The sequence below is a fragment of the Rutidosis leptorrhynchoides genome, chromosome 5, assembly GCF_046630445.1.
Source record: "Rutidosis leptorrhynchoides isolate AG116_Rl617_1_P2 chromosome 5, CSIRO_AGI_Rlap_v1, whole genome shotgun sequence".
In the NCBI taxonomy this organism is placed as follows: Eukaryota; Viridiplantae; Streptophyta; class Magnoliopsida; order Asterales; family Asteraceae; genus Rutidosis; species Rutidosis leptorrhynchoides.
Genome location: NC_092337.1, coordinates 203,494,478 through 203,512,587, shown reverse-complemented (window position 1 = coordinate 203,512,587; position 18,110 = coordinate 203,494,478). Strand labels below are relative to the sequence as shown.

General features: G+C 34.0%; 1 protein-coding gene and 1 long non-coding RNA gene across 2 annotated transcripts; both read left to right on the top strand.

Annotated features, from left to right (window-relative positions):
• The first annotated feature begins 5,233 nt into the window (after positions 1-5,233).
• Positions 5,234-6,372, top strand: LOC139846662 (uncharacterized). The gene is made up of 3 exons (XR_011759138.1): positions 5,234-5,378; positions 5,456-5,525; positions 5,595-6,372. It is a non-coding gene; the product is annotated as an uncharacterized lncRNA (long non-coding RNA).
• A 4,917-nt stretch (positions 6,373-11,289) lies between these two features.
• On the top strand, positions 11,290-18,110 carry LOC139849238 (uncharacterized). The gene is made up of 3 exons (XM_071838898.1): positions 11,290-11,739; positions 15,091-15,579; positions 18,105-18,110. The coding sequence occupies exons 1-3, from the start codon at positions 11,290-11,292 to the stop codon at positions 18,108-18,110; spliced, it is 945 nt and encodes a 314-aa protein (XP_071694999.1).

Sequence of the window (18,110 nt, the reverse complement as noted above, 5' to 3'; positions counted from 1 at the left end):
TCACCAAGGTGAAATCTATTTGTCTTGAGATATCTCAACTTGCTCCTGAAGAGAAAGTGAGTGATGCAAGGATGAAGAGAATTATCATCCACGGCTTAAGGTCCGAGTATAATGGATTTATAGCCGCTGTGAGAGGATGGCCTACTCAACCATCATTAATAGAGCTGGAGAATTTATTGGCTAATCAAGAGGCATTAGCCAAGCAGATAAATGAAGTAACCATAAAAGACGGAGAAGATGCACTCTTCATCAATAAGAAGAAAGCAACATCTCGAAGACAAGATGCAATGAAAGAAAGTCAGACATATGGATGGAAGAGTCACCCAAAGTCAAAAGGCAACACTTCAGGGGGAGCTCGGGGAGCTCAACAAGGAAGAAGAGATCATCGCCAACAATACGGGCAAAATGATAAGAGAAAGAATGGTGAATGCTTCAATTGTGGCAAGAAGGGTCATTTTGTTCGAGATAACTTTTGAAGGAAATGTGGCCGCAGTAAGAGATGAGAATAAAGAGGTCACATTCGAAGCAACCATTAATGAGGAAACATGGGATGCAGAAGCAGGACTCTCCGTTGAAGCTGACATGGATGATCAAGCTCTTGCAGCAACCTTAAAGTCAAAAATAAACTACAAAGATGATTGGATCATCGATTCTGGGTGCTCAAATCATATGACCAACGATGGGACGAAGCTGCAAGAAATGGAGGATTACAAAGGAAAGAGAGTCGTGTTGACAGCCAACAATTCAAGGTTATCTATTTCTCACATTGGAAAGACAATAATTCCAAATGAAGGCGGCTCTCATAAGCTCCAACTCGAGAAGGTGTATCTTGTCCCTGGCCTAAAGAAGAATTTACTGTCAGTACCACAATTGACAGCAGAAGGGAACTATGTGCTCTTTGGACCAGAAGATGTGTCCGTATTCAAGAGAGTAAAGGTGGTTGGCAATCCAGTTATGCATGGAAGAAGAATAGAATCGGTCTATGTATTATCTGCTGAAACAGCTTATGTGGATAAGACTCGAAAGAATGAGACGGCTGATCTGTGGCATGAACGTCTTGGGCATGTGGGATACAATAAGTTAAAGGAGATGATGGTGAAACGCATAGTAAATGGGCTTCCTCAAATTGATATCCGAACAGATACAATATGTGCTGGATGTCAATTTGGCAAAGCTCATCAATTGCCATTCAAGGAGTCAGAGCATCAGTCCAAGGCACCACTAGAGCTCATACACTCAGATGTCTTCGGCCCAGTGAAACAAACATCACTTGGAGGTATGAAGTATATGGTGACATTCATTGATGACTTCTCAAGGTATGTGTGGGTTTACTTCATGAAGGAGAAGTCAGAGACTTTTCTGAAGTTTAAAGAGTTCAAGAAGAAGATAGAAAGTGAGCTCAATTATAAGATTCGGTGCTTACGCACAGATAATGGAGGAGAATATTTATCAACCGAGTTCAATATCTATCTTGAGAAGCACAAGATCAGAAGGCAATTAACTTGCCCCAATACTCCACAGCAGAATGGAGTGGCGGAACGCAAGAATCGCCACCTTGCTGAAACTTGTCAAAGTATGCTTCATGGTAAGAATGTACCAGGTAGATTTTGGGCCGAATGTATGAGGACGGCGTCGTACGTGATTAACAGACTCCCACAAACAAAGTTGGGATATATTTCACCATATGAAAGATTATGGAAGATCAAGCCAACCGTCAACCATCTCAAGGTTTTTGGATGTGTATGTTACGTCTTCGTACCAGATCATCTACGAAGCAAATTTGATAAGAAGGCAATTCGGTGCATTTTTGTTGGTTATGATGAATCAAGAAAAGGATGGAGATGTTGTGATCCAAATACTGGAAAGTGTCATACTTCAAGAAATGTGGTATTTGATGAAGCTTCTTCATGGTGGTCACCTCAAAAGATAGAGCTTCCAGAATCTCATGGATTAGAAGAAGTTCCAGAAGAGAAAGAAGAACATAAAGAGCACATATCGGATCCAATTAAAGAAGGAGATGGATCGTACTCTAAGGAAATGAGTCCATGGAAAACTGGGGTACATCAATCTACATTCGAAGAGGTTCGTCCAAGCCAAATGGATGCCGAGGAGCATGTGCAAGAATTACGGAGATCAATAAGGCCGAGGCAACCTAATCCGAGGTATGCCAATGCTGCTCATGTGGATGAATTAATACATATTGAGCCTTCCACTTATGAAGAAGTAGCACAAAGTCAAGAATGGCAGAAAGCGATGGAAGAAGAAATTAATGCACTAAAAGAAAACCAGACATGGAGTTTAGTTCCAAAGCCAAAAGATGTAAAACCAATATCTTGTAAATGGGTTTACAAGGTGAAGACTCGATCAGATGGCTCCATTAAAAGGTATAAAGCTCGACTTATTGCTAGAGGTTTTTCTCAACAATATGGGCTGGATTATGAAGAAACGTTTAGTCCAGTGGCGAAGATCACAACAATTCGAGCTCTACTAGCTTTAGCCGCTAGCAAATCTTGGAAGCTGTGGCAGATGGATGTCAAGAACGCTTTCTTACATGGAGAACTTGACAAAGAAATTTATATGGAGCAACCAAGAGGCTTTGAGAACAAGTCCCATCCTGACCATGTCTGCAAATTAAAGAAAGCACTATACGGCTTGAAGCAGGCTCCAAGAGCTTGGTACGGGAAGATTGGCGAGTTTTTAGTAAAAAGTGGTTTCACAGTTGCTCCTTCAGATTCTAGTTTATTTGTGAAACAAGATCAAGGAAAACTAGCCATAGTGCTAGTATCTGTGGATGACTTAATCATCACGGGAGATCACTATGAGGAGATTCAAAGAAAAAGAGAGAATCTGTCTATCAGATTTCATATGAAGGAGCTTGGAGAACTCAAACATTTTCTTGGACTCGAAATAGAGCAGAAAAGAGAAGGATTATTTCTGGGACAACAGAAATATGCGCGAGATCTTTTACAAAAGTACGGAATGCTTAATTGCAAACCTATCTCAACTCCGATGGATCCGAATACAAAACTACGAGCAGATGAAGGAAAAAGTCTTCAAGATGTTACCATGTATCGAAAGATGGTCGGAAGTCTTATTTATCTCACACTAAGCCGGCCAGACATATCTTATGCAGTTGGAGTGGTTAGTCGATACATGAGCAATCCGAAGAAGCCTCACCTTGATGTTGTACGACGCATCTTAAGGTATGTTAAAGGCACTATTAACTTTGGCATTTTGTACAAGAAAACAAAAGAATGTCACGTTACTGGATATTGTGACGCCGATTACGCTGGAGACTATGATACACGACGGTCAACAACTGGATACATGTTTAGTCTTGGATCAGGAGTAATATCATGGTGCAGCAAGAGACAACCAACAGTATCCTTGTCAAGCACTGAAGCAGAATATCGATCGGCATCGTCAGCAACACAAGAAATTACATGGTTGAAATAACTAATGGAAGATCTTCATCAATCAACATACTATCAAGTAGAGCTTTTCTGCGATAACCTATCAGCTATACGTCTAGCAGAGAATCCAGTCTTTCACGCAAGAACAAAACATATAGAAGTACACTATCACTATGTTCTCGAGAAGGTCCTTGAAGGGGAGATCAAGATAGTGCCAACAAAGACAGATGAACAGGTAGCAGATATATTCACCAAGAGCCTAAGTAAACCGAAGTTTACAAAATTCAGAGAAGCACTTGGAATGGTCTGCAAGACATCGTTAGAAGAAAATTTGCATTGAGGGGGAGTGTTAAAATACAATGCAAATTTAGAATAATATGGAATTAGTAAATGTATATGGGTAAAATATCTAGATATTAATATGTATAAGAAAATATCTAGATATTAGAATATGAGAGAAAAATTTAGAAATTGAAATGTAAAAGAAAAAACTAGATATTTGTAGGTTGTAGAAATATCTAGATATTTATATATCCATGGAAATATCTAGGTTCTAGAATGTTCCATGGAGTAGTATAAATATGGGAGGAGATTTCATTTGTGTTGTGTGAAGTTGTGAGAGTGAAGTGAAGTAGAGAAGTGAAGAAGAGTTAAAAGAAGTTGTGAAGAAGTAAAGAAGAGTGTGAGTTGAGTTCATAATATTGTAATTGTTTCTTTGTATTAATAAAAGTGTTCTTTGTTAAGTTTCCCGGTTAAGCCTTAGTTTGTGTTTAAGTTCTTAGTGCACTTGAGTTGTTCTCATTATATGGTCGGCTCTGCCGCCTAAGTTATATATGGTCGGTTATACCGCCTGAATCATATATATGGTCGACACTGTCGCCTCACTATTATTGTGCACTAAGGATTCATAAAATTAAAGCCTAACCAACGTCAAAGTGTTGGTGTAGTGAGTGTAGTATAATCTAGGTCCTCAATAGTGGGTGTGTTGAGCTCGTCGAAGCTTCCAACATAATCATCATGTAAAAGGTCTAAAATACCCTCATATTTAACCGTGTGCATGTACATGAACGACCAGACAAACTAAAATATTTTCAAAATTCATAATCTTTCTTTGTCCATTCATCGATCAATAAAAAAAAAGAATAAAAACATAATTGATCCCAAATTACAATCAATCGATCAGATTATATCATGTGATTATATCATTTAATTTGGTAATCGTTAAACCCTAACTACAATCATGCAAACCCTAATCCCAAATTTCAATCATATCGATTTGGTATCCATTTGAAATTATCAAACAATTTTGGTATGCGTTAGTATCGATTTGGCATCCATTGGTTATAATATCAGTTCAGACACTATATATCTGTACATATACATTCCATTTGTTATCCTTTCGTATGTGATTCACTGAATTTGTATAACTTTTGTATTTATTTTAGATCAATATACGGAGATACCCGATTCTTTCGATTATGATGGATTAAGCATTGAGGATTCGTAACCGTCGAATTTCGGTATGTGATTTACTGCAGAATCAGTAGTTTTTTTAAAAAAAAAAAAAAAAAAAAACTTATATGTGTTATAATGCTTATTCTAAATCTTTTAACCGTTTAATACATGTGTAGCTGTATAAAGTTTCATCTATTATAATGAAGATTATGATTATGATTAAATGTTTACTGAAATCTTGAAGATTAATTGGTTTTGATAAATGACATTGTCACTTTAGCCATGAAATCCGTTTTTGGTGTTTACAAGAACTTTGGGTATGGGCAATCCAGAAACAGATTTTTTTGCAAAAGAGGTATGTTCAGTCATAGACCCTAATATCTAAAGTACGTCTTGTTCGTAATATATCTATTCAATTAATAATTACATCAATTTCACATGACTTTTATTGAATCTATAAGGCACAATGTATGCTTTCCTTTAGAAGATGTGGCGGAATTAATAAAACAGGTATGCAAGATTTTTTACATGCTTGATAATACTTTCAAAGATTTATCGACTGCTTCATGTTTCCTGTTTCGTGACAGCTGTGGATTGATAGTATTTGGTTAAAGTGGGGATTTGGTATTGTGAAACACTGCCTGCAGACGGAACTAGGTAAAACACTAACGGGCTTGAGTTTAGTTATTACTTCGTATTACTAAATTTTTAACCTTTTCAATGCAGATGAAAGCTACAACCATTAACTATTGGATGGAAGCACCTGAGGTACATGAAGTTGAAGAAAAATCCATACCAAACTGACAAGGATAAAACAACTAAATACAAAATTATTGTCTCATAACCCCTTATCAAGGTCAGTAAATATTAAATTTGGGTTGATTAATTGTAATGGTGGCTGGTAACTGTGGAGGTGAATATGGTTGTATGAAATCCAATAATTATGACCAGCTTTGAGTTGTAAATATGTAGAGTGTGTGATATGTAAGCTTTAAGATATACGGGTCGAGGTTGGGTCAGGTCAGAATCAGGTCGGAGTAATTTGGGACGGGTCAAGACCCTTTTTTACGGGGTTGGGTTCATGGGTTGTGTCAAGACCCATTTTATCCCTTGATTTTTTTAACAACTAATTAGACTACCAAACAACTGTATAAAACAATCTTTAATTAAATTCAATAAAAGAAGCCATGATAACAAAAATCCAACATTCTTTACTATTTCTTCAAATAACATAGCCATATCCATTACAAGATGCACACCTAACCACTTACTAACACACTGAATTGATGCCATTTTGTTGTGTTTGAGTATGCGTATTACAAAATCCACATATTTATATATAAATGACCAAATTGAACAACAATTCAAAAATATAATACCTGAAGCTTTACATTGAAAAACTGAAGCAGGAGGCCACAATTAACATATTTATGATTGAGATTCTGAGTGTTCCGTCTTGTACGTATACATCTTTTGATTTATTCTGTGGCACAGTGATTCTCGATTTGATCTTTGTGAGCATGTTCGTTACACTAGAAACCCACTGTTATAACTCAAGGAGGTATGCATCTATGCTTTTTTTTTTACACTACAGACACATTGGTACACTAAAGATCCACTTCTATGATATTTCTTTTAGCTACAAAAAATTGTCATTTCCTTTTATAGTTCACTCTTTTTAGTTTCAGTAATTTGACCTGTTCAAGTCATGAATCTAACTGAGCAGTTAAAATTCATATCTGTTAAAATTCTTAAAAGCTAACTGATCCACTCATAAATTGCATCTTTACGTATATATTCTACAAGTATATTGAGCTACAGTTATGATGTGATTAAAGGTAGATTGTCATTCATATCTCCTCATTCTTAAGATAACTGTTATACGATCATTTTCGGTTGACAAATTGAACACTCATGATAACTGGCCAAAACATACAACTTTTCGAGTTTTTGTATAACTCGAAATAACTGGCCAGAAAATTATCTGTTTCTAAATCTTGCTTACACAAACTAACAAATTTATGTAGTACTAATCTAACGGTGATTAAACAAATGATTTATGATACTTTATGCTTAATAAAGTTGAGATTTACTTATTAACTATTCTAATCATTTGTTTAATCATTTGCTTTAGAATGTTGATCCCCTCAAGCAACAAAATGGATTAAGCACGAAAGCAAACGAAGTGATAGTTGTTTATTACACTTAAAGGAAAACGGTCACTGCAAAGTCCACTTTCGTAGCTGATGTGAGTTATTTGATGCTGACATGGATTGATCTATATATTATAAGTATCATACTGACTTACAACTTATTATTTTCACTTCCACAATATAGGATGCTAATGGAAGTGTGCCATTCTTGTGGGCGACTATTTTAGAAGAGAATATGGTGCTTTGTGATGATTTTGAAACTGTAACAAAAGGATGTGGGAAATTCTCTGCACCATTACCGAAAGGTTCGTGTGCCGTTTTTCTATTGTTTTAGTTTGTTTGATCAGTTTTAACTTTTAACCAACGCCACGTCTTATGATCATTTCACGGATGGTGGAATAAGTCATAATTAACTACATCCATGCTAAAGAACTATGAAGAAAATCTTGAAGTAAATCCTTTAGTAACAAGAGAGTAGAGTAGCTGATGAAACGTTTTGGATGTGTTGATTGGGTTGTGTCTGGTAGGTTAACGATTTGAAACTGGGTTGTCCAACTCATCATATAAATTTATGGATAACTGATTTTTTGGTCAACCAATTTTTTTTTTTTTTTTTTTTTTTTAATATTCTAAATGATCAACTCAGATGTGTAAGGAGGTTTATTACAATAAAATTCTATTGAGCGGTTTTCGAACCATTTGATGTGATTTGTACATGCAGAAAATAAACATCTTCAAAATCTCATGGTGTTTATTAATACCCGTCCTCTGTTGTTTTGTCGTTAGTTATTCAGGACGTTTCTTCACAACATTTGGAGGGGTTGAGTAGCTTTGAGCATCCTTTCAATGAATTGAAGCCAGTGACTAGAGTGGAGAGTTAGTAGAAGACGAACTCTGCAAGCTGGTCATTGCTGATTGTGAGCGAAGGCATGCACCTGAAATCTGTGGGTGTCTTGGTTGAAAACACAAAAAGTCAGGTTGGCATCAAAGAAAAGATTAGTTTATCATGGATCTTATGGATACTAATAAGTTGCGTACATTTGATTTTGTTGACAAGTCATTTATTCATGGACTTATAAATTCATTAGTCATAAATTTGTCTGTCTATTAGTATAAATATAAGAAGTCATTCATTCATGGATTTAACGCCCCATTTGGCGGCGGAATTTGAATTGAATTTAGACATGCATCGTGTCTAAATTCAATTCCAATTCCTCCAGAATCCCATTAGATTCCGTGAGCCAAACGGGGCCTTAATATCATCATGAAATAATGAATGATCCTTGGTTTACAGTAATGGTCTAAATAGTAAATAGGAAGACCCTTCAACAGTCAAGAGCGATGGTAAATATGAATGGGTCAAATAAGCTAAAATACAAACCATTATGAACTCGTTCACCAAACTAATACTATCTAATTAAATAAAATAGACATTTTAGTGGATATATAGCTTACATTGAAACAAATGTGAAGGTATAGCGTATTTATAGCTTTAACCACTTTTTAAATGTATTGTATTGCTTAACTACAGCAGTTTTTCTGTCAGAATACCTGAAAGATGCTTTATGCCATTTAAAGTATATGACTTGGGATCAGAAGAAAGAACTCTTCATCCTTTCCCATTTTAGATGTTCACAAGACAACATAAGGATCAAGCATGCAACAGATAGAAGTCAACACTAGCAGCCACATCATTCCCTTTATGGTGGAGTGGTTCCAAAAGATATTATGGAGCCTAACTCCTTATAGATATAGCTGTTAGGAAACATGTGTATAAGACCAACACTTGTAAATGAAAATACATATCAGTTTTTTTTGTAAAAAACCAATTAAGAAATTAATATTACAAATCTTTCAATCTTAAATCTTATTTGTTATCATGGTATCAGAGCTAATGGTTGAAATCCTTTGATTTTTTAACAACCATTTTGTATCTCAAATCATCTACCAACGTTGAGGGTTACAATGTCTGAATCAGACAGTATCCATACTCAACAAGATAACACAGCCAGTAGCAACAACGATTTAGCAACCCAACTCAGCAATCTGTTGAAAACCAATTTTCAATCCCAACCAAACCATTCAAAATTATCTGATAGTCTAAAGATTAACCTTGCCCTTAATAGCCAAAATTATGCATTATGGGCAAGGATGATCAAAGTGGCAATAGGAGGAAAGTCTAAATCTCTCCTAAACCATCTGATCACAGACCCATAAGAAGAACAAGACGACCAGTGGGAGCAAGATGATTTGGTTGTTTTTTCTTGGCTCATACAAAATATCGAACCAAATCTTGCTAGCAACCTAACCGAATTTCCCACTGCCAAAGCTTTATGGGAAGCCTTGGTGGTTACCTACAGTAGTGGCAAAGATAAGCTTCAGACTTTCAATTTACATGTTAAAGCAAATGAAATCAAGCAAGAAAACATGCTAATCGAAGATCTATGGATCAAATTGCAAGGTATTTGGGGTGAAATAGAGAGAAGAGATCCTAACCCGATGAAGTGTTCTGCGGATATTCAATCCTACAATCAGATAAGAGCAGAACAGAAACTATTCCAATTCTTGAATGCCCTCGATCGACAACACGACCAAATCAAAAGAGAGCTACTTCGGTTGAACCCCTTACCAACGGTTGAAGAAGCATACGCTATTGTACGAAAGGAGAAGGCTCACCAACAGATTCTTGGTAACAGTAATCAATCCTCAAACCAGCATGACATCGGTTCAGGATTAATCGCCACCGAAGGATCTGGGTTAAGCATGAAATCCCATCGAAATTATCAAAAGCCACCATCAAATTTATCTTCAAAACCTTCAAAAGTGGACAAATCGAAGCTCAAATGCTCCAAATGTGGTAAGGAACGACACACAAGGGAGCAGTGTTTCGAAATAGTGGGATATCCAGAGTGGTGGAACGATGAGAACAAGAAATCAGGGAAGGGAGTGGTGGCTGTGGGCAACGATGATGTCGCCGGCGACAGCAAACCGGAGATTGGATTTGGTGGTGTTGCAGCAGCAACCACCGGTGGTACCAATTTCTTTCTCCCTCTCTCATCTGATAAACATAAGAACCCTAATTATAATAACACGTGGTCTGATATTGTTAAAGCGAAAGGGATTAATCAAGGGTTAATAAATAAACTAGTTTACGAACCCTCGCTTCGCGCCGGGGGTTCGTTTTTCAATGTATTTTATTGCGTTTAGTTTGTAAAATTATTTCGTGGCTAACGATGATGTCGTTGAAACGCAACTCGAGTCAAACTAAAAGGTATAATCCGTGAAAGTTTTAAATGTTATTTTAAATTAACAATACATATGCATCTCCGCGTTTCGCTATGGAATTGTCGACTTTTAAAAATTTAACGCAAAATCAACGTGTATGAAAAGTACCTCAAATATTTAACGTTTTTTAAAAAGCGTCCGTTTTGCGCATAGTTAGTGACATTGTGTTCCTAAAATTATTTCTAGTTTAATGATGGTGCCGAAATAATTTAACTCATTGCGAGCGAGAAGATATGACCCGTTGAATATTTGGGTGGAGTTTATTTAAGATTTATTATGAAAATAAGTATTTGACACTTTACGCCCCTGTTTAGGGGGTCGATTTTAATTTTTGAAAAAGTGTGGGGGTAATTTAAGAAGTTATTCATTCATGGATTTACGCCCCATTTGGCTCGCGGAATCCAATAGGATTCCGACAGAATTTGAATTGAATTTAGACACGCATCATGTCTAAATTCAATTCAATTCCTCCAGAATCCCATTGGATTCCGTAAGCCAGGGCCTATTATCATCATTAAATAATGAATGATCCTTGGTTTACAGTAATGGTCTAAATAGTAAGTAGGAAGCTCTTCTTTTACTGATGTAAATTCGGTCCCAGAAACGAAGCCTATTCCACAAGAAAGCTCTTCTAAATCAGCCCCTCCAGGTTTTTCGAAAACAAATTTTTTTAATGACGGTTCAAATTCAGTAGCATCCGTTAACTGTTGTACTCATGAGCTCCTATCGTGTCCACTTCATAAAGATCCTGCTGAGATTCACGTAACACTAGATAAAGAAAAGTTCATTGATATTGGTGAAATGTTTGGTTGTGACTTGAAACATTGTACGCAATTTTTGGAACGAGAACGTGTTGATCTTGGTTTCCAATGAAGATCATGTCACTTAATAGTTGCGGGTCAAAAATCTATAAGAAACGTCAATGGATTAAGGAGTTATGTTCTTTCCACAACATTCAATTCCTTGGTCTTCAAGAATCAAAAATGACTAGACTCGAGTTGTTTCGATTAAAGTCAATGTGGGGTAATTTTCATTTTGATTACGCTTTATCTTTGGCTCGGGGTTACTCGGGTGGTATTATATCCATGTGGGATCCCAATGTATTTGTTAAAGAAAGGATATGGAGCGATATTAATTATGTTTTTGTCAAAGGTCGTTGGATTCGGGAAGATTTAGTTGTTTACAAGGTAAACATATACGCGCCTCAAAGTCGAATTGATAAACCTAATTTGTGGAATAATCTTTCTAATTTTATGGCCAATAACATCGGCGAGTATATCATGTTTGGTGATTGGAACGCGGTTCGTATAGCAAACGAAAGAAGTGGCACCGATTTTTGCGCGATAGATGCTTCCAACTTTAACGACTTCATTAATGCCAACATGTTACACGAGATACCTCTCGGGGGTCTCTGTTATACGTGGCGTGTTAAAGTAGGTAACAAACTAAGTAAACTTGACAGATTTTTGGTTACTAATAACGTGCTTTTGTCTTGTGATTTTCTTAAAGGTGTTGTTCTCCCAAGGGGATACTCGGACCACTCCCCGATATTACTTTTTCAAGATTACTTTGATTATGGACCGACATACTTCAAAGTCTTTGATTCATGGTGTGATGGCCCCGTCAAAACACTTAACGGCTGCGTCACTTGGTCCCACAGCTTGATAGAACTTAAATGAATTTAACAAACGACATTGCATTCTTTTATTTCAAAAGTTTCCCAAAAAGGAAAGCATACCCAAATATGTAGTTTAAAAGTAACCCGACATATTAATAATCCAAAGTTGACACAAAACATTGTCAACAACCCACAAGTATTAATTATTCAAAAACCGAATGCAAGCCAAAGTTTCATAAATTGTTTCATTAAAAATCTGCCCAAATCCATGCAGACTCTTCTAACAACAGCGAAAGCATCACATAAACTCAAGTACCTGTGAAAACATGCGAGTAAACTGTCAACACAAAGGTTGAGTGAATTATAGGTTTAAATAATTGAATAAACTTTAGACCACAAGATTTAAAAATGTTAGAAAACATTAAACATTATTCCATTATCAATGAGCCACCTGGTAACCACTTAACCCTTTATTTACCCTTGCCAAACACAATAAAAATATACACTGGACAGTGTATCTACAACCAAATACGAAGTAATAAATATTTCGATTATAAATTGCTAGCGCGACTAGCTCGAAACGGGGTTGTCAAACCCGATAGATCTATCCGTAGGATTCGCGTTCACCGGTAGAAACCAATGATTACAGTTACCAGACTAGAGAATATTTTTGTTCAACTCACAATGAATAACTTAAATTTAATTGTCACTTGTGTCTAAACGTGAAATAAAATGCATGTAATCACATCCCAAAAATATACTTTGAAAAGTATGTAAAAACGGGACTATAATTCACCTTAACAGTAACGAAGTAACCAACACAATTAAGCGAACAGCAACTGTAGTACAGTGATCAGGAATGATCACAACGCCGACCTATAAATAAAACAGGTAGATATAAATAACTAACTTAGGTCAAGTCTTAGTATGATAGCTATTGTACATGTTGCAAGTAGACATAGAACAATACTCAATATGCATTGATTTGATTGGAACAGCTTACGGACACACACTTTCTATTTAGAAAGTTTCTATTTTCAGAAAGTTTCTATTTTTGAAAGGTTTCTATTTTCGGAAAGTTTATAAGTTAGGAAAGTTTCCTTAATTAGAAAGTCAACAAAAGTCAACTGAAAGTCAAAGTCAACCGAAAGTCAACTCAAAAGTCAACCTTGGTCAAACATAGTCAACGTTAATTTTAAAAGTGTAAGTTATAATAATAATATAAGTTATAACGTTTATTAAAGTTAAATATGTCTAATTATGTCATAACATAAGTTTAATTAAATTAAAATGATTTATTAACGTTAATGTAAGTTTAAATGATATAATTAATATAACATAAGTATTTAATTAATTAATTAAATATTAGTCATAATATAAGTATTATTAATTAATAATAAATTTTAAATCATATCATAAGTATTATTAATTAATAATGAATTATTAATCATATCATAAGTTTCTAATTATAATTATTAAATCATAAGTATTTAATAATTAAATTATAATTAAATAATAACTAAGCCTTATAATAATTAAATAATTAATTAATCCTTATTATAAGTCTTATTATAATAATCTCATAATATAAGTTTAATACTTATCATAAGTATTTTCCATTAATAAAGAAGTATTATTAATCATATGTTAAATTAAAATGTTAATTAAATCATAAGTATTAATTAAATGATATAATAAATATATATCATAAGTTGTAAATAATAATAATTACTTTTTTATCATAAGTAATTAAATGATAATGAAATCCATTATTTATATCATAAGTTTAATAATTAGTCACAAGTTTTAAATCAAAAGTTCATCGGGTCGTATCCTGAGCCCCGGGTGTCGGTTTTCGGCGAGCCTTACATATATCTCTGCCTAAGCAAACCACCCGAAACTTTGATACACTCAAGAACACCCTAAGAACAGTCCAAAAGTCATGATGTACAGCCATTACACTACTTGGAACTTCAATTCACTCAAAATCGTGTTTTAGACGTAACGGGTGATTCGTGGCTCGGATTGAGATGACCCGAACATGAAAGTTCGCCCCACCATCAGTCCTAACACACTAAAACACCCTAAAGTCACTAAATATGGTCACAAAGTTGGACCAAACCTGGTTCATACCAAAATCACATTTCAATCTTAACAAAATACCACTTTGATCATATCCAGGGCTCCGGGAATTGAAACGACATGAATCCGGAGTCTAAAATTAATGTCTTGATGAGAGGAACTCATATAGATACTTTATTTTAACTTTTATAATAGTCACAATTCCAGAATTAAATAAAAAGCTGCTGTCCCAATTATATCAAACCGAAAACATATGTATTCGAGTAATTCTACGCATACAAACACCATTACAACAACAAGTAATCATCATACTATTAATATATAATAAAAATACAGAAATATAATGAAAAATAAAAAGTTCTAGGGTTAGGGTTTATACACTAATCAAGAAACGAGAAGTATAATCGCGTAGAGAACGGAACGAGGAACGCGTTGATGTTAATTGATCCTTGATCCAAGCTATAAAAATTGATGAAGATGATGATGTTGGGGAGATGGTAGGCGATGGCCAAAGGTAAGGGGAAGAGAGAAAAAGAGAAAAATTAGATTTAGATTTAGGTTTAGGAAATTATGGTGGAATGGAAATTAAAATCACAAAATAAGGAAACAAGGATTATTACTCCCTCCCTTGGCTATTTCGGCCGAATGATGGGGTGAGGAGTGGGCCCCACTAGCTCATATTGCTAAAAGTTTAATTCCTGATGGCCCGAAAGCCCGAACGAATCCCGAAACGCGAAAACACTCTTACGCGATTAAAAATTCGGAGAGATAACAAACGCGCGACGAAAAATAAATATAAATACTACATATAATCATATGATCTTAGAATATCATATTTAAAATAATTAGGATTTAAATATCCCAAAAACGCGACTGTTGGTTTGAAAACCTAAAAGATTCACCGGATAGAAATCCGCGACACGTAGAAACGTATAACTTAAAATATGAATACGAATATTCACATAACACATAATAATTAATATATTATTATTAATTTAACAATATAGGCCATAGAAATGACGTAGCGCAATTAACAGTTAACGGTCGTTAAATAATTAACGGTAAAAGATAATGAAAAAAGTAGGGTCGTGACACATGGATCGAGAGACCTAACTTTGATGATATGGTCAAAACCGAATGGGCTGGTATTTCCTCTTCAAGTAATACGCACATTACAGTTAAGCTTCGAAACCTTAAAGGCAAACTAAAAAGTTGGATAGCCCAATCTAGATGTAATGAAAAGGCCCAGTTAAAAAGCTTCACGGATAGCATCAATGATTTGGATTCGGTTATAGATTCGGGCCAAGCAACAGAAGCCCAAATTGAGTCCCGTAACGCTCTTTTCCAACAAAAAGATGATATTTGTAAATTTGATACACTCGATTCGTTACAAAAAGCTCGTATTAAGTGGGATATCGAAGGAGATGAGAACTCAAAGTTTTTTCGTTGTTCTCTTAAGCATAAAAGAAAACAACAGACAATTCAAGGGCTAATGATCGATGGGAATTGGGTTGTTGACCCGGTTTTGGTTAAAAATAAGTTTTTTGATTACTACAGCCACATGTTCGATGAGGTACATACGGGTGTCATTTAAAATAACATTACGCCTGCCGTCACTTTAAATGCCGAAGACAATTTTTTCTTAGAACGAGATTTTGATTCTAACGACCCATCCTAATTCATCCGGATGAATACATTACAATTGATTACATCGCGAGGTACTTGACCTCTATATGATACATTTTACAAACATTGCATTCATTTTTGAAAAGACAATCTTTCATTACATCGAAAGTTGACGGCATGCATACCATTTCATAATATATCCAACTATAATTGACTTAATAATAATCTTGATGAACTCAATGACTCGAATGCAACGTATTTTGAAATATGTCATGAATGACTCCAAGTAATATCTCTAAAATGAGCAAATGCACAGCGGAAGATTTCTTTCATACCTGAGAATAAACATGCTTTCAAGTGTTAACCAAAAGGTTGGTGAGTTCATTAGTTTAACATAAATAATCATTTTCATCATTTTAATAGACTACAAGATTTTTATTTCTCATAAATATACGTCCCATGCATAGAGACAAAAATAATCATTCATATGGTGAACACCTGGTAACCGACATTAACAAGATGCATATAAGAATATACCCTATCATTCCGGAAAATCCTTCGGACATGATAAAAACAACATCGAAGTACTAAAGCATCCGGTACTTTGGATGGGGTTCGTTAGGCCCAATAGATCTATCTTTAGGATTCGCGTCAATTAGGCGTGCACTAATTCTCAAAATTAGTGATGTTCCCTAATTCTTAGGTTACCAAGCTAAAAGGGGCATATTCAGCTTCGATCATTCAACCATATAATGTAGTTTCGATTACTTGTGTCTATTTCGTAAAAAATTTATAAAAATTGTGCATGTATTCTCATCCCAAAAATATAAAGGGTAAAAAGGCAAATGAAACTCACAATACTGTATTTTGTAGTAAAAATATATATGACGACATTGAACAATGCAGGGTTGGCCTCAGATTCACGAACCTATATCATTTGTGTATATATATTAAAACATATACTTGTAATCGAATAATTATATATTGTTACTAGTGTTTTAACGTTTATATTATTAACTTGTATATATTTTTCATTATTTCATTAAATGTATTCTTTTTGTATATAAAAAGCATTAATATAGTTAAGTTATGTTTGTTAAATATATTTATATATCTATCATTTGTTTGTTGAAACTAGTAATTGTAATAATACTAAATTAATATTTGTAATGGTAAAAATGACAATACTTAATATTACTAATAAAAATAGTAATGCTAATAATCTCAGTGATAAATGTAATAGTATAATAATAACTATAAAAATATTAATCTTTACTGTTAATGATAGTTTTAATACTAAATCTTATAATAATGATAATTATAGTAGTTTTTAATAAAATGAAAAATTTAGTAATGATGGTAATAACCATTTTGATAATAATACTTAATACTTAATAATAATAATAATTTTAACCATTTTATTACTACTAATGATATTACTAATAACACTTATGTTTATAATAATAATTCTAATATTTATTAATCAATATGATAATGAATTTTATTAGGTTCATAATAATAATATTCGTAATCATAATAAGGATATTAATACAAAAATTTATAAAAATAATAATAATAACATTAGTAATTAGTAATACTTATAATAATAATAATAATAATAATAATAATAATAATAATAATAATAATAATAATAATAATAATAATAATAATAATAATAATAATAATATCTTTAATACTTATAACTATGATAATATTAGTAATTATAACTATACTACTTAATAATAATAATAATAATTTGATAGTGGAACTACCTTTAAAGGCTCAAAAAAATAACAAACTGCCCAAGCCAGGACTCGAACCCCCGACCTCTCGTTCCCCAACATTCCCTTCTAACCATCTCGCCATAACTGTTTTTCTGGAATTACACGAACCCTTATTTATTTAACTCTTATCTATCTGTTTCCTTATTTCCTCTTCATCTTCTTCAAAATTCGAATCCACCAGGGAACATCAGTCAAACCAATATCTAACGATTTGAATTTTTAATAAAACACAACTAATTACTAATGGTGTTTGTATTAATCTGCAAGTGAAAGAAGAAATAAAAAAAAAACGCTAATGTATCGAAGGAAAAAAAATGACAACTCAATATTTGATTTTGAATATGAGGACGTTTTTAGCTAGTAATTCCAACATGAAAAAGATCGTAAATCTTTTCTAGAAACTATCTCAAACCTCAATTTATCTTGAAACATAAACACGAAATCGAATTTGATCAAAGAATAATTGTTGACTTTTTAATTTTAAAAGTTTGACTCCAAAATTGGGATTCGATAGAACGAATTAGGATTTAAAACTTTACAGGTAGTTTATATAAATGATTCCTAACAACTTTGCATTTAAACTTTTTGAAAATTGGTTCGAATTCGAAAAATAGCCAAAAAGTGTTTGGTACAGAGGACGACGGGCTTTTTTTTATTAAAATTTATGTTTTTAATTCTTGAATTGCAGGAGTAA